General features: G+C 43.4%; 1 protein-coding gene across 5 annotated transcripts in view; it reads left to right on the top strand.

Annotated features, from left to right (window-relative positions):
• XYLT1 (xylosyltransferase 1) overlaps positions 1–21,553 on the top strand; it is a 177,466-nt gene that overhangs the window by 132,345 nt on the left and 23,568 nt on the right. For 3 of the 5 annotated variants that reach the window (XM_030957982.1, XM_030957980.1, XM_030957986.1), the window contains 4 exons: positions 3,619–3,699; positions 15,411–15,627; positions 17,702–17,878; positions 20,559–20,821. In XM_030957982.1, coding sequence (XP_030813842.1) covers positions 3,619–3,699; positions 15,411–15,627; positions 17,702–17,878; positions 20,559–20,821 — 738 coding nt within the window. The remainder of the gene's footprint in view (positions 1–3,618; positions 3,700–15,410; positions 15,628–17,701; positions 17,879–20,558; positions 20,822–21,553) is intronic. The other 2 variants (XM_030957983.1, XM_030957981.1) reach the window with 1 other exon arrangement.

Raw genomic sequence — 21,553 nt, 5'->3', positions numbered from 1 at the left:
TGAAATTATTGCCATGCTCAGCATGTGCTTACTGAGTGCCTGGTTTGCCTGCTCACCCCCTGGGACACCTCAGTCCCAGGCCAGGGGCTGCTCATGAAGAAACCCTGGTAGCAGACTTTGCTTTGCTTTGGCAATATCTTCTGGATTTCCTTCTGGATATAAGATTCACCTTTTTCTCTCCCTTAGACCTGTAACTCTAATCTTGACCTAGCCCCAAGCAGGGTCCCAGCCCAGGGGCTCAGCCACATCCCCAGCTGAGCAGTGCCAGGGGCTGAGTCCCTTTCGCAGCCTCACTGCCTGCCCATGTGAGTGCTGCCCTCCCTGAGCCCAGCCCTGCAGGCTTGGCTGAGCTTGGCTGAGTGGCTCCCAGCAGCTGGGCACAGTGCCCCTGCCAGCCCTGCTGCAGGAGGGGAGCTGTAGCACCTCACCAAGGTGACCCCAGCAGGGCTCTGGGGAAGATGTGCCATCCCAGCTGGCACACCTACCCTTGCTGGGCACCAAATCTGCACCAGTGAACTCAAACATGCTTTGTTTCACATCACCCTTCTTCACTTGTCATCTTCTCATGGCAGCCCTCACACACACACACAGGCTTTCTCCACTCTTGGAGTTCACTGGAGGATTCATTTTGCATTTCTCCCTGTGTGCTGCACACCTGACATGCCCATTTTCTCTCAGCCTCTCTACACTCACACCATCCTCCTCCCTGCCAGTGATACAGGTAACCAGCTGACTAATCCTTCTCCCTGGTGCCTTGCCCTCCAAGTGAGTTTAATAGCAAAAGGAAATAGAAGTGAGAGCTGTGTGGATGCATCCATCAGGTCCAGCCTCAGGCACCACCTGCAGAAGGGCTTTTTTCTCACTCTGTGTGCTGTGTTACATTGGGGAAGCTGATAGGAATGTGATATGTAATATCAGTGTATTTTTAATCAGTAGCATGAACTACCCGCCCTCTCCACATGACTTTATTTCCTTCTTAGGAAGGCTCTGTTGCACTTGTTACTTTCTATTTTACCGTGATAGTTAGTAAAAGATTTGGTGCCAAATTTACGCTCAGTGAATTATCCCTGAAATTTGTGGAGCTCCGGCAGAATTTAATTTGGCAGTGTGGAGTTGCTGTTGCTCCCAGTGATGTCTTCAACTGAAAATCTCAGCTTTTGATTGCCTTACTTAGAGAAAAAGCAGGCCCACGTGTCCAGTCCTTGTCCAAAGGAGTGCCAGAGGCACTGGAAAGAGCTGGTGCCAGAGGCACTGGAAATGTTGGTGCCAGAGGCACTGGAAATGTTGGTGCCAGAGGTACTGGAAATGTTGGTGCCAGAGGTACTGGAAAGAGCCGGTGCCAGAGGTACTGGAAATGTTGGTGCCAGAGGTACTGGAAAGAGCCGGTGCCAGAGGCACTGGAAATGTTGTTGCCAGATACTGGAAAGAGCCGGTCCAGAGCACGAAATTTGGTGCCAGAGGCACTGGAAATGTTGGTGCCAGAGGCACTGGAAATGTTGGTGCCAGAGGTACTGGAAATGTTGGTGCCAGAGGTACTGGAAAGAGCCGGTGCCAGAGGAACTGCCGTGGTATGGACTCTGCTGCTGCTGAATGTGAAGAGGTGTGGCAGCAATCTGTGCCAGAGGCATTTAGGAAATCTGCCCCTCAAGGCAAAGGTTTCTGAAAGGTGAGGAGGATTTCAACAAATGCACAAACATCGATGGTGTGTTCAATACCTTTGATTTTCTCTTTAATGTCTTCTGATGGAATAAGTCAGAGGGGATGTGCAGCATCCTCATCATGTTGGGCCAGAAGGAGCACTTTGAATGAAAGCTTAATAGAAATTCAGTGTGGTGCCATGCTGAGCATAGAATTGGTTGACTGCATAAATCTAAATGTCAATTAACTAGAAAGTGTTACCAAATGGAACTATGATGTTTTAGTTCCATGTTGTCAACACATGAAATGAAGCACATTAATTGATAAGGAGTAAAACTCTGTATAAGTTCTTTAAAACAAAAAATTAAAAATATTCAAAGTAGGACCAAGATACCTCCAGTGTTCTCAAGAAGAGAGAAAAGGTCAATTATTGATTCCTTTGAGAGCTAAGCATCATTTGGACATTTATAAGAATTACTTAAAAGCTGAGAGAGAAGCAATGAGAAGTTTGTGTGGCAGCCCCAAGTCCTGATACACTTGGTAGAGTACTGCTGAATAGCAAAATACAGGTTGGTGAGCAATCTAGAAAGGATGATGTTTTATTGAGTGGTGTGGATTGTTACTTTGGTTGATTTGATTTTTATCCTGTAAGGAAATTAAAGCTCAAGCACTTCCAAACTTGATTATATTTCTAAAGATCATCTTTGCATGCCAGCTTTTGCCTAGAAAGTCACCCGAAGATGTCAGCCATTGAAACCATTTCATGTGGAAGCATTGCTAAGTAAATTCACTAAATGCCTATTCATCCCAGTAAGATGGAGAGTCACTGGAGCAGCAAATGTGAAAATCTGCACAGCTTACTATACAGAAAGCAGTTTCTGAGTTTGCCAAATTGAGATGCAGAGTCTGACCCCGGGAAGTGTTGCAGCTCACATAGGGAGTAAAGGAGGAGGATCTCAGGGCCCTGTCTGTCAGGATGCTTGCTTGACAGATAATTCATTTGGTCTAGATAATATCAATGAGATTATGAAAATAGTTTACTTGGCTGATAACATTTCCAGGTTGTTGCAGCCTGACCCCAGAAGTTAAACACATTTTGTACAGTTAAACACATTCAGGTTTAACTTGGTTTTCTATGGTTTATAATAATGAAATGTTTTCAAGATACCATAGTATTGACATCTCTTTTATCTTGAGTCTTCCTGCTACCAACTTCATTACAGACTATTGCTTAAATGGTGTTGTATCCATAAGGTTGTGGATTCAAATGCAATTCAGGAGATTAAGATCTTTTTAATGTGATTTATTCAGTTTTCCTAAATATGCTGACCTAGATAAATAGAGAACATTTTTGCTCTATTGTTAAAGAAAGAACAGACCACAAAAGCTGTCAAGTGTAAATACATTCTTGGACATGTCAGCTGAAATTTTGAAAATGCTGGTGTCAGATTGCCTGTCATTCTAATTGGAATTAACCTTCTAAATTCCTTTGTTCCTGTTGATTATACTGCCTTTTTGACATCAAAATTCTCTGTGTCATGCATTCTAACCTTGGCCTCTTCTCTGTTACACAATGAAAGCAAGTAAATGCCAATAGATACTGAACCAAACTCCCTAGGAAATATCTAGCAAAGCATGTAAAATGGAACTATCAGTGCAGTCATCTTGCAGCTGGATTTTCATACTTAAGAAGTGTTGAGCAGTGTTACTTCATGCACACTCTGTTATAGTGCTTAAAATACCTGCCAAGGGTTGATAAGAAGTTTGTAAAGGTGTAATAAATCTGTGCTTCCTTCCAAGTATGCTTTCCTGAGCAGAGGGGGTCGCTGAAGTTTAGCAGCAGGATGGAAGTTTTTTTTGGAACCACCTCCTTCAGAATCTGAGAATGGTCCCCAAATGAGAAGAATCAATCCATAAATGGCTCTGGATGCCGTGATTTTCACAGTGTAATTTGTGCACCTTTTGTTCTTTCTCTCACAGGACAAATGATCAGCTCGTGGCATTCCTGTCCAGATACCGAGACATGAACTTCTTGAAATCCCATGGCAGGGACAATGCAAGGTGAGCTGGCCCTCTCTTCACCTTAATTTAACCAGAGCACTGACAATTATTGTATGGGGACAGTTTCCAGTGTCACCTGATTGAAGAAATCCCTAGTCCAGGGAAGAGACGTGAATGAGGAGGAAACCCTTTTCTGATGGCTGTTTCTTGGCCAGAGTGACTCCTTGCCAGAGTCAGAGGTGCTTTTGTGGGGAGAAAGGCTCTAAGCAGTCTGATGTTGCATCCTCCAGTGGACTCAGCACAGACTGATGTTTTGTGAGCAAGTGGCAATTGCCCACACCCCAGCAATGACCTGGTGGCCCCAGATGAGCAAAGCTGGGTTGGCTGAGCTCTGCAGCACAGCCTGGCAGGGGCAGAGCCCCAGCTGTGGGAGCCTGTAGCAGCCTGCAATGCCACTAAGAGTGAGGATGGTGGCTGGAGCTTGTCACAGTCTACCAAAGTTTGGATCAAAATCCTTCTTCATCCACCCTGCACAAGGCTTGGAGAAGGAATGTTCTGTGTTTCCCACCACTCACCAGTAGTACTTGAACTTTCCATTGTGGTTTGGGGGAGCAACAGTGACCAAACAGCATCTTCCAAAGGCTTTAACAACCTCTGCAGATGAAAGATTCCCATCTGACTGCAGTGGTCCTGTTTTCCTCTTTATTCATAGTTTTGCTGTTCCTCCTTTTTGCTGGTTTTGTACCATAACAGCAGTCCTGCTGCACTTCCAGCAACTCCATATGCTGAGCCCCAGTGGCTTTGCATCTAAAAATATTATTTTATTCTGCTTGGGTCACCAGGTCTTCCCTTTATTCTGTAAAATGTCAAGTGTACCCAGAGAATGTGACACACTGAGTCATGTGTTCAGCACAGCAGGCAGGCAGAGTAACTCACAAGTCTCTCTCTCTTCTTGGCCATTCTTACCCTTGTCACCAGATTTATCAATTCTGTCATGTTCCTGTTTAAATTGAGTCCTCACGAGCATTCATCTTGTGCATGCACAAATTCTATAGCAGGTAGTAAAAAATAATCCTGTGAGGAGTCATATTTAAAGCCAAGTCAACAGGTTTCACAGGAGAGTCCCTGGTTGGGGAAATGCAGAGTGTCAGAGTGATTGGCAGACTCAGCTCTAGCTGGCAATAGTGATGGACAGCAGAGTTAGTGTAGAAAAGAGGAGAGGAAGAGCCAGGGAAAAGCAGTTGGTCTCTTGCCTTCTTGCTCCTCTGGTGCTCCTGAGTCTTCTCGAATTCCCTGAGCTGGCAAAGGAAAATAACTAATGGATTATGACACACCAACATCAGGGTGGTTCAAACATGCCAACTTTAACTGGATCAGGACAATTTAAATCAATTAAACACACAAAGCTGGTATTAATTTAATAATGAAATGAGCAAATGTGCCACTTGTCCTTCCATCACAGGAATAGCAAACTCATTTAGTAGTTCAATGGTTCTCTTTGTATAAACAGCTAAATACCTTTTAGCTTATTACAACTTGTCACTGTGTTTTGTTTTTTTTTCCCCTGGATTTCTACCATAAATTTCCCTTTGCATCAGGGAACATGATCTGGGACATGAGTGCGGATTTGCCATCCCTGTCTGCCATGGTTCCCTAATCCCTGAGTCCCATAAGTGCTCCCACTGCTGACCACTGGATGAATGGATCCTTTCACATTACCCCTTGGCATGTCCCCAGATTTTCTATCAGGGAGGTAGAGTGGCTTCCCTCCTCCTGCACAGCCCAGGCAGCTGCAGACACACTCAAGCCAGCAGCTGCAAACACCTCTGAGTAATGCTGGTGTTGGGTAAAAATTCATTCCTTTGTTTCCAAAAGCTGATCAAAAAGTAATTATCCCATGTTTGTATTGTGGGTGAACTTCCAGCTCTACATCCACCTGTTGAGAGAGAAATATCTAAAGTGAAGATTTCTAGCCTGATATTTCCTGTTTAGTGTTTGAGTGACTCAGTCTTGACCGAACAGGTCGGTGTACCCTCTGCTGTCCCCATCTGACACAGTTCCTGACTTTGACTGAGTGCCCAGGTGTGTAAGCTGTGCTCACACCAGCCAGGTTTATCCCTGCAGTCAGAGTGGGGAAATCCTCTGGGCTGAAAAACCTCCTCCAGCTCAGGCAGGTGAGCCCCACCCAGGCTGTCACCATGTCCTACAGCCAGTGTCCCCAGGGAGCACAAGGTGTGCAGGGCTGCTGCTTTACAACATTCTCCCAACCTCTTGTGCCCTTTGCCTGGGGAATTTCCACAGCTAAACTCACTGACTTGCTCATTCTAAGAGTAAGGGATGGGGTTTTTTCCCCTACTAATTTTTCCAGTTTTTAAATTTTGCTCTTTGCTTTGTCCTGTCACAGCCCAGGGGGAAAGAAATACCCCATGAAGAGAATGGCATGGCCAAGAGCTTAGTGAGGTCTGGAAGAGAAGCAAATAGCTTCAAGGGTTGGCAGCAAAAAGTTTAGAAAAGAAAAAAAAAAGACAGCTTTTAGAACACAGGCCAGTGTCCATGTCATTGAGCAATAAATGAAAACTCCCTTTGGATATCCTATCTCAAAACACACTGGCGCAGAACTTTTTGTTTAAAACAACAAAGTGAAGCCATAATAAGGGAGAGGACACTGGCCTATACTGGCTGTGCCCTGTGTACAATAATGATTTAGCTGGTCCAAGGTGTTTTTCTGAAAACATGGGAACTACTAATACAGGAGCACAGCATCTAAACATAATTGAAAGCAATGTATAATCCTTGCTGATACTTTTAATTTTAATTTGTGGATGAATAATGGCACCTAATCAATAAGCTTTTCAAGTCTGCCTTGTAAACAACTGAAAACTCTTAATTTTAAGTCATCATAGTCTTTGGATCATACAACAGAGAAAGATTAGAAGTGCCATCTCAAACCTGAAATGCTTGTACAGCTCAATTACAGTGTACTTTGTATTCAAGCCATGTTCACAATCAGTGCTTGTTCTACTGCCAAATAAGGAGAGAAATCAGGCTTCCTTTTAGAGAGTTAAGTTTTCTTTTAGTTACGCCAAAGTCATGAAAAAGTGCATCACTCTGATTTTCCTTTAGTGGCTTCAGCAAAGGGAATGGACATGAAAATGGCTCCTTCACTCAGCTGGAAGCATTATTTCCTGACAGAGATGGATGTATGAAATGAAATTGCACACAGTGGCTGGAGTTGTTACGTAGTGCTTAGTGGGCAACGCATTTCCTCCTATTTTCAGTGTCTTAGACTATTAAAAGCAAGTGAATAACCTGGTAGTTGTATAAGCTATTGCAATTTGGAATATGCAGAGGATTGTTTCTTTTTTGGCAGGAGCAGCACCTGGATGATTATAAAACATAAAGACAGTCAAATGTGACATCTTCAGTGGCAGGCAGGAAGAGGGGGGGTTTGTAGAGAAACCTTTCCTCAGCAATCATTTGGGAAACAGTGTAAACAAGCTGAGAAGGCTGGATGCTGTTAGATCTTAGAGGAATCTTGAGCTGATAGGCAAAATACAAACAGCTAAAGAAAAGACCCTTAAATTTTTGGTATGTGTCCACCTTCTTCTGCTGATTTTTTTCTCCTCATTGCTGCTGTTTTTGCAGTTGTGTTGTCCTGTTTCTGGGTTCCAGATAATTTTAGAGATGTTGGTGACCTGTATCAAAGGGCATGACCATCCCATCCCAGCTCTCAGAGGCTGGAGAAACCTCAGCTACCAAAGGACTGGGGCACATTCCCAAACTCTGCACTGCTGGCACACATCTGTTTCACCCCATTTCAGACATGCCTTTTTGCCTCTGTGGCACAGGCTGTTTGTTGGTGTGCTGTGCATGGGATTGATGGGGGTTTGGTGGTCTGGTAGAAAATGGATCTCACAGTAAACACTGTTGTGTATTGCACTGGTGAATTACCCAAGCACTAGGGGAAAGAATGGATTAATTGTCACTGCTGTTGGAATGGCCTAACCTAGTCCTAGCAGCATTCACACTGCTGCTCATGTCACATATTTGGTGGTTCCTTTGGCACAAATCACCCTCAGCCTCATACTTCTTTTGCTAAATTTTTTAGAACACTTGAGTATTCCGGAGCACGTGGACTAAGATCTATTTTTTGCTTGGAAGTAGTTCAGCACAACAGTTGCATGAGAAGTGTAGTGACTGAAATAGCAACATGCATCTTCTCTGCAAAGAGACTGCACTTTAAAAATTTAGACATTACAGCTCACTTTCAAATGTTCTTAGTGCTTTATGCTAAGCATTTGGGGAGCCATAAAGCCTTTACAGCTTCAGCTTGACAATTCACCTCCTTGTAGGGCTTTTATTTCTGCTCAGTTTTGGAAAGCAGAGCTCTAAGCTGTCAGTGCAAAGAGAAACAAAAGCAGCCATATGTCTTGACGTGGGACTAAGCAGGATGTTCTTTGTTCTTAGAGTATACAAGCAAGATCATCTGCTGGTTCAGGAAGGTGCTTCAAGTGAGGAGGTTTGAAGTAGTAGCCATCCTTTATGGGGCAAGGACAGAATTAGGAAGGAGGTGAAAATTGAGATACTGGTAAAATAATCAGGAGTCTTATTGCTATCTAAGAACATTGAGCAGCACACTTCATGTGCAGCCCTGTCATCTGAGGCATTTTATAAAATGGTTATGACAGGAAACATCATTTGAAGCTGCACAGATGTTGTTGGCCCTGGTGTACCCAAGGGTCAGTGGCCTGATTTGGTAGCTTGAAAACCTTCATAGAAGGAACTCACACTTGCCCTCAGTCACTGGAAAAGAGGTGAGGAGACATGAAACCTTCCAAAGACATTTATTGGAGACAAACAGATGGTAAAATGTCAGGTTTAATATCATTGAGTCTGTCTGTGGTGAGTTCATGCTACATTCTGCATACTATAATTTGCAGTTATGCTTATTTAATATAAAAAGAAACCGAATCATTTGAGTTGTGGCCTCCCTTATGGTGAGAGGAAGCCGTTTCATTTTTGACCTTCTAAAAGCTGTTTCAGTATTGCTTAAAAGATACTGTGTAAGTGAAGAGTGAGGTAAAGAAACCCACAGGAAAGTCTTTTAAAGTCTCTCTCGAGCTTTATGCTCCCAAGGAAGTGCATGGGATTGTTGACAAAACAAGGCAATTCCTAGTAGAGTCATTACTGCAAAAAATAGACTTTGCAAGTTTCCTACAACTAAAGAATTTCACAGGGTTTTTCATTTTGCTCCCTGGCCTGCAACTTTAAAATACTGAGGAACATTGAGGCTTTTTAAGACTTTCTCTGAGAAAGAGACTTCCCCTTTGAAAGATAGAAAGTGGAAAGAAAAGCTTTTCAAAACCAGTAGAGGTTAATGTGTAGGAAAAGACGGAGAAGAAGAAAGAATCATGAGAAATTTCTTCTAAAGAGAATGCAAAGATGTGCTAGGACTAAAGCATTAAATGGGTATTCTGGAAGATTGCATATGAAAGAAGGAGAAACAAATTATATAGCATATGAGGTGCCTATTGTACGCTTGAAAAGTCTAATCATGTCCATATAGAGATGGAATAACGACCAGATAAAATGTGTGTATTCATCAGCTTTCAACAGCATCTCATGTGGAATACTCAAAGTGCCATGGCTGCTTGGCTTCCATACAGATGCCACTGATTGAGAAGGGACACATTGAACATAATATTTCAGGCTGAACTTGTGTCTTGAAAGAGATACTCAAATTGCTGTACCATTTTTGCTGCACTGTAAATGATCTAAACTTTCTATTGCCCAGCATGTGTGGCAGCAGTAGTCTGCCCCAGGTTTAACTGCACTCTGAACATAAAAGTGTTTAACATACATTGAAAACATGGACTGCCAAAAAATCCTTCCAGTGGAGCTCCGTGTTCCCATCACTTGCACTTCAGCTTCTGCCACAGAAACTCCAGGAGCAAACATCACAAACTGCATCTCTGAGCTCTGCCTCGCCTTTGGTGCCCGTGTCACCTGGGATTCCTGCTCTGAAGCCCATCCCTGTGCTCCCTGTGCTCCAGGGCAGCTGTGCCCTGCCAGTGCAGCTGTGCCCTGCCCTGCCCTGCACACCCACCGTGCTCAGCTGCCCCTGGCTCTGCCGTGGGCCATGCAGAGATACAGGGGACAAACACTGATCACATCTGAGAGGGACATTTCCTTGTGTTCCTTGGTAACTCCTGAGCGTTTAGCTCAGTGGGCAAAACTGCTAAAAGCATTTCAATTTGTGTGCTTATTTATGGCTTTGGCTTTTGCTCCTGAAATAAGCCCAATCAATAAATAAGCCCAATCTTACTATAGCAAATTCAGTCAAGAGAGAAATTCTTTCTGATGTTGTTGATGGTTTTTTCTGCATTGTCATTAAAGCTTTGGGGGATTGTTGAGATAGTAATGTGTTTACTTTATGTGTTTCCCTTACCCTGAGTAAGGGAATTAACAAAAGATAAGAATTCTCCTCTCATAACATTTTTGACCTCATAGCAATTACATTTAGGATGTCACAGTTAAAGCACATTGAAAAGCAAGTTACAATTACTCTTTCTCTTCTATCATTTTTGTCTGTACTGAGAGTTATTTTCAAGGCTTTTGAAACAGCAGGAATTGTTTGTTCTGTGCTTTCCACACGATGCCTGTCATACTGGGTAGAAATCTTCCTCATCTTGACAGACTAAGTAGGTGCTATTTCTGTTTGACACTGTTCCCCTTTTCAAGCTTCACCTCCAGTTTGGGAGTGGGGCATCAGCCCTGGAGGCTTTCAGCATGACAGCAAGGTCTCAGGAAACACACTGCAACATCCTAGCCTTAGAAAAACAGATGAATAGCTGGTAGCTTATAGACATTGTGTTTAAATAGCCAATTGTTAATTATTTCAGATGTAAATATTGTTTAACCCTTGGTAGAATAGAGTTACTCATGGAAATGGAGTGAAATCAGGGTCAGCTGGACTCAGCATACTCAGTGAGGCCAGGATTTCCACCTTGAGCAGGCAGGGAATGATTCTGCCCTGCACAGGTTTGGGATTCATCAATCTGCTTATTATAAAGAATTTTTCAGTGCCTGGTTTATGGAGATGTGTGGTAGCCTAGAGATTGCTCACAAATTACTTCTTGCAATTGCTACACTCAAGATTGTCAAATTATTGTTCAGTGCTTTCTAGTTGGTCACCTAAACTGCAAATTACTGTTTTGTGCTTCCCAACTGATTGACTCTGGTGTTTCCAGTGCAAACACTGCCAGCAAGTGACTCTCACATTTCTCATCTGTAAAAACATTTACTTGACTTTTTGCACTGAAATGGACTTTCTTCCTCAAATTTTCATCTAAAGACAATGAAAAGAGGAGCAGATAAAGTCAAAGCATGCAGAGCTTGTCCACATACACTCAGGGAAACATGGACATGATGCTATGGAGCTCCTAGCTCTACAGATTCTTGCTTTGACATTGACATTGGCTTTTGGCTTGTGAGGAATTGTTTTGCTGGAGTTTTGTAACTTTTATTCATAGTTCTTATTCTTAAATCCTGAGTAATGATGCTGAGGTCCTGGGTAGGTGCACCTGGTTAACAGTGAAATGTCAATGGGAGGTTTTCTAGGCAAGAGGCCAGAAACAGGAAACATTTAGGAAGAAACCTTTTCACCTTAAAAAATATATTCTTTCCAGAAAAAACCTTTTAGTGATAAAATTACTGGTAAATGGCATTTAGCAATCTGATAGCCTCTGATACTTTAGGAAGTTTTACTCATTCATAAGCTTCAGGAAAAAGAAAACAGCAAGCTCTCTGACTTACTGTGTAAGTAGAGCATTCAGGAGCAGGGGTCTCTACAAGTTGCTGTGGTTTGCACTGTCCTTTGGAGAAAACTGTGAAAAAGGAGGATATTTGGTTGTGATATTTTTGCTGATAAAGTAACTATGTGGCAGTATTTATTAGCAGTTACAACATATAAGAGCTGAGCCGTGTTTATACTCATGTTGTAGGAGTATGTGCTACACAAGTTACAAGTGCTATACAGTCCCAGAATCTTGTCTGAAATGCATTTATAAATATTTAAATAAAGTACGAAGTAGGAGAAGTTCCCTGAGCAGGATTGCAATCATGAGCTGCCTGGACTGACATCTGCACTCAGTGGCAGACCATGTGCTGCAGGCAGTGGGGTTTTCTTAGTAAAGTGTGAAAATAACCCTCTGGAGCCTGTGAGGCTGCATCCACACACAGGGCACAGGGGCACCTTTCATGTGTGGCAGTGTCTGATTGCTGAGCTCAGGTGCTGACACACCTTCTTAATACCCTGTGTTTCCTCCTTACTTTTGAATCCCAGGCCCTCAAAACTGGAGGCTCTTTTGGAAGAATTAAATTGATAAGGGGGAGCATAAAATGTCTTAGATTGAGTGATCTATGAAATAAGGCAAAATGGTGTGCTTTTCTTAATCCTAGTCTTTTTTAAATTCTATTTTCTCCTGGTTGACTCTTTTCCTATCATTTTTATTTTCCTCCTGTTGTTTTCTTTTGGATTAGGAGAAAGGCCAGCTGTCTTCAGCTGATGATAATCTCTGTTGAATCTGGCCAACCATACCTTGGTTCAGTAGGATGTCATTGTTCTGGCCCCTGCATTTGCAGCTGGCAGAAGTATGCCAGTCTTGCCTGATGTTCAGGGTGGCAGGAAGCACCTGAATTTTTCCACATTGACTAAGATTAAGGAAATGCTATCATTAAGCCTTTTTTTCCCCCCTACTTTTAATTTGGGAGTTATCTGCAAGCAGTTTTGTCAGACCCAAGAGAGAAAGACAAGGGGAAAAACCATCTTTTTTTTGCATTTCATTGCTCTTTATGAAGCTTGGCCTGGCTTCATAAAATTTACTGATTTGGTATTCCCTTGAGCATAACCAGAAACTAATGAAATACAGTGTGAGACTAGAAACAAATCAGTAGGGTCATGCTTTTGCCCTCCATTGTCCTATCTTTCTTTTCAGAGGTGGCTGCAATCATTCTTGGATGGCTAGTCAAGAATCTTTATGAACTCTTTGTAGTGTCCAAGAGGTTTTCATTTCTTGGAAAGGCCTGTGTGGCATACAAATACCCCTTTCCCTTTCCCTCAGGCAGTATTCAATATGCTTAGAGTAAGTTCTTGCCTGCCTGAGTCCCAAAATTGCTATTGCTGGGAGTATCAGTCATCCTAGAAGAGAGCCTGGAGGGACAGAAGGGAGCCTCACCCACCTTTTCCACTTTGGTTGCTATTCAGCTCTCTGTGCCAGCAGCCTCTCCTATTTAGCTTCCAGCAGATCTAAAATACACTTGGTCCCCTTGGCTGCCAAGGAACATAAATGAGCAGCAAGCCATCATCCAGTGGAGAGCTGTGTCTTCACAGCCCCTTGGACACATCATTGCTTTCTAGGCCACAGAAATGATTTGCTTTGCTAATAATTGCAAATTTGCCTTATTCCCTTGAGGTGTTGTGACTGTGTGTGAAGAGGCTCAGTAAGGGTGATCCTTCTGAAAAACACCTCTTCAGCTGTTATGTATCTGAAACGTGGTGTGATGTTTCTAGGAGGGCTTCAAGAAGCACAAGCAAAAGGGTCATTTCTTGGGAGATCTCTAAAGGCATTGCAGCTCTTTAGCTGGGCTGTGCTGCCTTGCTGCAGGGTAAGTGATTGGAGAGTACATTTACTCTCTTCTAGTAACCCAGTTGTATAAGATTTGGGGGCTGTTTGTTATGAAAACAGCTGTACTTCCAGGAATTGGCTTATTTCACTCCATATCCTGAGATGTGCTTTTCCAAGCCATTAGCTAAAAAAAAACCCCATAGAACTGTGCACATATAGAAAAAAAGAGCCTGTCAACTACTTTGAAAACATGAAGCTGTGAGTCAGGATTTGCTGGGACCTTCTCGTCTGGAGCGTGGTCATGCTCCTCTGCTGCCAAGTTCACACAAAAAGGCTGAAGCTGTTACAGTACCAGGGAGCTGGAGCTGGATCATGTCACACAGGCTGAGGCAGTTTCTATCTAGAGCAGTTTTTGAAATATCCAGGTGGCTTTTTTTGTTTGAGGGTTTCTATTGCAGTCAAAGAACCTTCCATTTGAAAAGGAGAGTAAAGGGTGATAAATTGGTAGAGATAGCAGTTGAAAGAAATTACTTCATGGAAAAGAACTTTATGTTCCTATTTAAATATAGTCGATAAAGTTCTGTTATTTTCTTAAAATAATTAACTCTAATGAGTATTTAGTTTTGAAGAGAAATAAATAAATGACCAAACTTTCAGGCACATTAATATTTGATTTGGAGATAACTGCATAAATATTGAATTTGAAGATTACATTCCAGAGCACTGCATTAAAATTGCAAGACTCTTTTCTATTATCCTTCATAATGGAATGTGAAATTAGAAACTTGTTCATGGAAAGAAAAATTTCTCAACTCTCATTTACGCGTTTTCAGCGCTGTTGTGTTAACAGAGGAGCTCTTCTCATACTGTGAAGAGAGACACAGCTATCAGTAGGACATAGACCCTGAAGTCATTTACGGTCCTTTTGAAAATTAATATGCACCATTTCATAATTGCATCTCAGTTCTTTGATTGGTATAGAACAGAACTTGAACCAGGGAGTTGGCCTACGGGGTTAATGCTCATGTTTCCAGATGCAGGACTCCAGAAAGCTCTGGTGTTTGTTGTTCCTTAACTTTTATTCTTTTCCCTTACCTTCAGTAGCATGTGTTTGAGGACTACTAAAATGTCATCTTGGCTTGCTAATCCTGAAACGCCCAGGCACAGCAGTGTGTGGTTCAGGAAGGGAAGGCTGTGCCCCTCTTGCCACAGCTGTTGTTATCCTGCAGGTCCTGCACCCAGAGGGGTCTGGGGGCTGTGGGTTGCTCTAGTGTGTGGTCAGTGAGCATTTGTTACTGCTCAGGACATGTGGGATGTGCCCAGTGCTCACATCCAACCAGGGTGGACGGTGCTTACCCCCCTTCAGTGCTAATTCACAGCTGCCCTGCTTCTCCTTCAGGGAAACCATTCCCACATGGAATAACAAACAGAAACCTGGATCAGACAGCCTCAAAAGATGAGTGGGCATTCAGTCCAAAGCGTTTTCAAATACAGTTTGATTTCCCAGCTTTCTTCTTTTATATTGGTTTCAAATAATTCATTTCCATAACTTTGCAGTTCTGCAGTTGCTCCTCTTATTCATGGTTCAGCAATAACAAAACATTGCTCCCCAGAGACTTGAAAATGGAGCAAACTTGCTCATTCTACAGCAAAGACCAATACAATGGTATTTTTTCCTTATTGACTATATCCCTATAGAAAAATTAATGACATAATAACATAGGAGAAAATTGGTCATTTTACCTTTATGTACATTTTTCTGTTTTTTAAAAACTGAATTTATTTAGAGAGAGAAGAATGTATTTAGTTCCTGTTCATGTTGCAGTTCTTCTGTAGTGGTTTGTTCAGAGTTAATGAACATTATGGACTTTCCTGCCCTAGAGGTCTGTCACCTGCACAGCCTTAGGACAGCAGAAGGTGTAAATGGTGTTTAAAAGCAATCTGTTGATCTTTGCCTCTGAAACAGAACATAGAACTGATTAATCATTTATTAAACCTCTCTACACTACTTATGAATAGAACAGAAATATAAACAAGTGACCTTTTGATCCTTTTTTGTTTGCTAAAGTAGCTTTTTATTTATAAATCTCCAGATGATAGCAAACTACAAATTAACATTTAATGGCTGCTCTTGCATTCCCCCAGATTTATCAGAAAGCAGGGGCTGGACCGGCTGTTCCTGGAGTGCGACACGCACATGTGGCGCCTGGGGGACCGCAAGATCCCAGAAGGAATCACCGTGGATGGGGGCTCAGACTGGTTCCTCCTGAACAGGAAATTTGTGGAATATGTCACTTTTTCCAGTGATGACCTGGTGACAAAGATGAAGAGGTTTTACTCTTACACGCTGCTTCCTGCCGAGGTATGTGCATGCAGAGAATCCTCTCTGTGCTCAAACCTGCAATGTTTGTGCTTGTCCCAAAGATCTGACTGAAACCAGAGGGGCTTTCACCTGGTGTCACTGGGCTTTGGAGCATCCCACAGTGGGTAATGAAAAATTTTACTTCTATAATGAGTAAGCCCTTTAGGGATAGAACATCTTTTGCAGTTGTTTATTGCCTTGTTTGTTTGTGGGACTTTTTTGCAAAGAGTGGCTTTGTTTTGTACTTCTAAGCCTATTAATCTGTTACTGAACAACTAAAAATCCAGCTGCCCTTTGCTTGCAAATTGTTCGTGCACAAAGCTTTTGAAGGATATTAGAGATGGCGAATTGTCCTCATAAGTAGCTTTCCTTGCTATTATCCAGCACTTTTCTTTAAAAATATAAACCCTGCAAACAAAGGTTTATTGTTCTGTTCAAAACTCAGCCAGAAGGCACAGTCACAAATCATTTAGATCACTCAGGAGTCGCTCTGGCTGCAAGTGATGCAGAAGGGGAGTGCACAGCAGTGTGGGGTTTTGCCTGGCGTGAAGCAATGTGCCAGCAATGTGTGCTATCTGCAGGGAGGGCACACTGGCAGCCTGTGCTACACCTGCCCAGCAGGTGCACTGCTCCCCAGGCTTGCCAGCCTCTGCTCCACATCCTGCAGCCCAAGGAAGAGCTGATGACTGCCTCTAAACCCATAACTGCCTGGGTTCCTGAACATTGTGAGGGATGGACGACGCCGATCTTGCAAATCTTGCTCGTTAGCTTCTGGTGGAGCACAGCAATTGTTATCTTTTGGTAGAGGTTTATTATTCCCCACACATGTTGCATAATCATCTTTTAATCCCGTTTCTGTTAAAAATCACCTTTTCTCTCTACTCTGATAACCTTTTCATCCATTATCTAGAGAAATTCCTGTATTGCTATAAAAGGACACAGGGCAATGGGTAATTGGGTAGGGTTTTTTTTCCCCTCTCACTTGAATGAGAATGGATGCCTTTATGGGTTTAACCAAACAGTTCAAGCATAAAATCCATATTCACTGGGCTGTCATTTAACATTAAAAAGGGTAGGGGGATTATTTGGGGGCCAGCCATGCTAATCTTATGCTGGTTATTTATAGATCTTACTATTGCTGATTTTAAAGAGAAGTCACTGCTCCAAAAATGGTCTCTTGCAGGGCTAAAATTGATGGTATTCCATAGCTTTTTTCTACAAGGTTTTCTTTGCAAGATATATAGCTGGTTTTGTTAAATGGCCCTGCCTTCACTGACCTGTTAACCTGCTATATCAGTCCCCATTACACATGGTTTATGTAATAGCTGTTATTATGATGATATAATTAGGATTGCCCAATAGGAATTCCATGCTGCCATGAGTCAGCAAATAAAGACTTACGATTTCAGGCGTAAATGCAGGAGGCAGAATGTCCTTTTGGTGCCTAGAGTGAACTGCGTGTTTCAGAACAAAGCCACTCAACAAGCAGTGCATTTCGGAGTGCTGGAGATAGACACCCACATAAGAGCTGTCTGAGACTGTATTTTTATCAGAGTAACCAGGGTGATAGTGCAGTTTTGACAATTGTTTTGGGAAACAACTTGAAATATGCCATTAGTACATTGTTCAGAAAAATAGTCCTAAATCTGTTAGACCAGGGAGCAACTTACAGAAGGGAAATAATGGGCATTTCTTTAAATTGCTCACACAGCTGAAATAAAAATAAAATGATTGCTGGTACTGGTGCCTTTCCTGGAGTCCTTTGGGCTGCCAGTGCCCAAAGCTGGTCATTGTAGAAGTGCAATTATTCTGTGCCAGGTTATTGGAGCAAGACTTCAGCTGTGTGTTCTTACAGTTTGGTTGGGTCTGTAGAGTGCTGTGATTTTTCCATGCTCTGTGGAATACAGGCACATAGAGTGTGTTTCATATGTGGCAGAACAACAGAGCTTGTTAATCCTGTCATTTCAAACTAAAATAGGTCACATGCAGTAGGTTTGGGCCCATGAGCTGAAGCAAAGGAGAAAATGGAAATTTGAGGAGCTAAATATGGTGATGTGCTCTGTGTTTGCTGCAGTCCTTCTTTCACACCGTGCTGGAGAACAGCCCTTTCTGTGACTCCATGGTGGACAACAACCTGCGCATCACCAACTGGAACAGGAAGCTGGGCTGCAAGTGCCAGTACAAGCACATTGTTGACTGGTGTGGCTGCTCACCCAATGACTTCAAACCAGCAGACTTCCACCGCTTCCAGGTAACTGAACACACCTGCAGAGAGGCTCTTCCCCCTGTACTGGGTGTGGAGAGCTGGCTGAATGCATGGCTACAGCAGGGAGAGGGAAGGGAAGCTTTCACTCCCTCAGGCAGGTGGAGAAAGAGATGTGAGGAAGCTCTGATCTTAATTTCAGGAGAATGAAAGATAAGTTCTCCTGTGTTTTGGCCCTGGAGACATACCCACTGCATGGTAAGGTCACAAAGCAACTCTTTGGACTCCTTGGCATTGGTAATTGGCTGTGCTAGAAAGGAGAGAAGCTTGACACATCTCTGACTGTGCCACTATTACTTGGTAACTTCTTGTGCAAAAGGTTTTTTCCAATGTTCCAGCTCAGGTGCTTTCATCATTTCACAACACTCCTGACTTTCAGTTTCAAGCAATGTTCATCATCTTTAAAAAAAGCTTAGAAGTTGATCAGTGTGCATGCTAGAGACTTACACAGCACAAGGCAAATCCATTCTCGTTATTATATTCATCAGCACGATCATATTAAAGTTTATCTCGTGATTTTGGGAGCCTTAGTCATGAGGTTTTGATCACCCAGGTTTGGCAGGACTGTCTTGAAAGGTTTACTCAGTTCCTTTGTGATAGTTTCCTCAAGGCAGGCATGAGAGCGAGTCCTGTGCTCTGGGTGCACTCAGTCCCAAGGCTGTATCCGGCCTGTGCATCTTCTATTGACAATGAACAGCCACTTGTTTCAAGGTCACCAGATTTGCAATTCCATCCCTCCAGCTCCTCGGGGTTCCCTGCATAAGGCATGTTTGTTCAGGCTCTGTGTGGGATGGGGAGTGTGTTACCCTACAGCACAGAAATGATGACTGCTCTGAAACAGAGATCTTTTCTTTGCTGTAATGTGCTGTCTGCCAGGCATGCTTGAAGTCAGTGACACAGGCACTCACAAAAAGAGCAAATGAGATGTTATCTAAAGGAGGCTGTCCTAAACACCAATCACAGGGAACTCTCCAGCACAGAATAAATGGCAAATTTAAAAACTCCTGCCAGACTGCAGAGCCTAACCTGCTCCAGGCTGTGAACCCACATTTCCGAAAACAATCAGGTAAACTGAGCTGGAAAGGAAAGTTCAAAATTACAATAGATGAAAAGGCAGCTTCTGACACATTCTGGTGAGAGAGCCCCTCACATGAGCACACAGCACCAGAAGGCTGGGGCTTGCTGTTCCCGCAGAGGCACAAAGTGAGCCAAGATCACAAAGCCCACAGCATGTGCCATCTCAGAGCAAAACTGAGCATCCTCAAAAGAATTTTCCAACCATCTGGGACACTCTTGAACTCCTTGGCACCTCAGGACCCATGTTCAAATATGAAGAAGACAAAACAGAGACTTTTTGAAGGCTAATGGTAGTTGAGTAGCATATAAAGCAGTTGTATGCCCAAGATTGTGTCAAACACTGAGAGAAAATCTGGGCAGGACCACTCAGAAGTAAAGAAACCACAGCCACAAATGCACCTCTCCCAGAGACCTCTTATCACCTCCTGGCAGCAAATCCATAGACAGAAAATGCTGCTCTGCCTCATCTGAGCCTCAGTGCCACAGTCCACTTTGCTCCCTGCATAACACATTCCAGTGCTGCACTCTCCAGGCTAACACGGGGGCTTGGAGAGCATTCCCCAGCCCTCCTGCACCTGGAGAGCCTTCCTGAGCCAGGCAGCGCAGGGCAGCTGTTGGTCTGAAGGGGTTTTTGTTGAGTAATTATGTAGTTTTTAGCTGAATTTAACATCACCCCTAACAACAAATGGTCCCAAAGGTGACATTTTAAGTCATCTTTGCCCATGGAGAGAAACAGTTCATGTCCTCAACTCCAATCCATTGCTTAAGACAAAGCTTCATGTCTGAAAATGGGAACTCAGTGTCTATTGTTGCAACAGGCCCCTGGCTGGGCAATAATTAGCATAGACTCCATGATTCACAGAAGGTTGATTAATAATCTCTTTATTAAGAAACCCATTGTTCTTACAGACAGTTACAATACAGCTGGACCTAATTGGTCCTCCAGTCCAAACACCATCTCCATTGGCTGATTAAGAAACCACCCTTTGGTAAACAAATCTCCATAGCACATTCCACAAGTTCACTGTGGTGGTGTTCACAAGGGTCCCAGGACGGGGCAAGAGATGAGGATCTGACTCCATGTTTCAGAAGGCTTAAGTTATTATTTTATGATATATAGTATATTAAAACTATACAAAAAGAATAGAAGAAAGGATTTCATCAGAAGGCTAGCAAAGAAAGGAAAGGAATGAAATGATAACAAAATCCTGTGACTGACCAGCAAGTCTGAAACAGCCAGACTGTGATTAGCCATTAATTAGAAACAAACAAACACATGACACCAATCACAGATCCACCTGTTGCATTCCACAGCAGCAGACAATCATTGTTTACATTTTGTTTCTGAGGCGCCTCAGCTTCTCAGGAGAAAAAATCCCAAGGAAAGGATTTTTCAGAAAATATCATGGCTACATTCACAATACCAGGTGCAGCGAGTTAAGATGAGAATTGTTTCTCATTCTTTTCTCTGATCTTCTCACTGCCTTTGTGAAAGTTGTGTTTCTCTCTCACAGCCTTTGTGAAAGTTGTGTTTCTCTCTATGGCCAGAGAGCTGCTGCCACAAGTGACTTTTCCCGTCCTGTCCCAACAGCAGACCGCCAGGCCAACTTTCTTTGCCCGCAAGTTTGAGGCGGTGGTGAACCAGGAGGTCATTGGCCAGCTGGACTATTTCCTGTACGGGAATTACCCCCCGGGCACGCCGGGGCTGCGCTCCTACTGGGAGAACGTGTACGAGGAGCCCGACGGGCCGGGCGCCCTCAGCGACGTGGCCCTCACCATGTTCCACTCCTTCTCCCGCCTGGGCCTGCGCAGGGCCGAGAGCTCCTTCCACGCTGCTGGGGACAACAGCTGCAGGTCAGTGCTGCTCTGCTGCTCCAGGGGACACGGGGAGGCTCTGGGGAGGCTCTTTCTGGGCTGTGCTGGCTGGAGCCTACGGCCACCAGCACAGCCAGGCAGCTGCAAGTGCGCAGCACTGATTTCCAGGAGTATTTATGGCCGTAATAAAGCGTTGGTTATTCCAGGTTGACATTATGTGACCTGTTTGCTGCACTTTTAAGGAGCTCCTCTCCAGCCTGATGAAGACTGACAGGATCCAGTTGGGCAGTGCTACCCCCACTGCTGCGTTTCCCTTGATTAATTTCAGCAAGTGTATTATAGCCTCAGCTCCTAAACCCTCCGTGTGATTGCAGCAGAGGTCATGTTCACCTCTATTATGCTTACCAAAAGCAGAGGACAGGATTTCAGAACAAATCTGAACACAGGCAGGTTAATGGTCCTTGCTTGTTTGTTCCCCTGGGAGCACACATGGAGTGCAGAGAGCTTGCTTGGCTCAGTTCGCCTGCTTGGTGCAGCTCTCTGTGCCAAAAGTGCTGCAACTGGTAAGATCTATTAGCATCAAATACATAAAATATATGTAGGTGTTTAGATATCTATATATAGGTAGATATATTTATCTCAAATGAAATTACGTGTTCTTTAAAAGGAAATTATCCCTATATTCTAGATTCCTTTTTCACCTCTAAGCCTGGCAAAGAAGAATTCAGTCTAAAAGGGATTTGAAGGAAGAACTCCTGAAGTTAGACTTGC

This window comes from Camarhynchus parvulus, chromosome 14 (assembly GCF_901933205.1).
Source record: "Camarhynchus parvulus chromosome 14, STF_HiC, whole genome shotgun sequence".
In the NCBI taxonomy this organism is placed as follows: Eukaryota; Metazoa; Chordata; class Aves; order Passeriformes; family Thraupidae; genus Camarhynchus; species Camarhynchus parvulus.
Note: the sequence above shows the minus strand (reverse complement) of the source record. Positions and strands in the feature narration are given on the sequence as shown.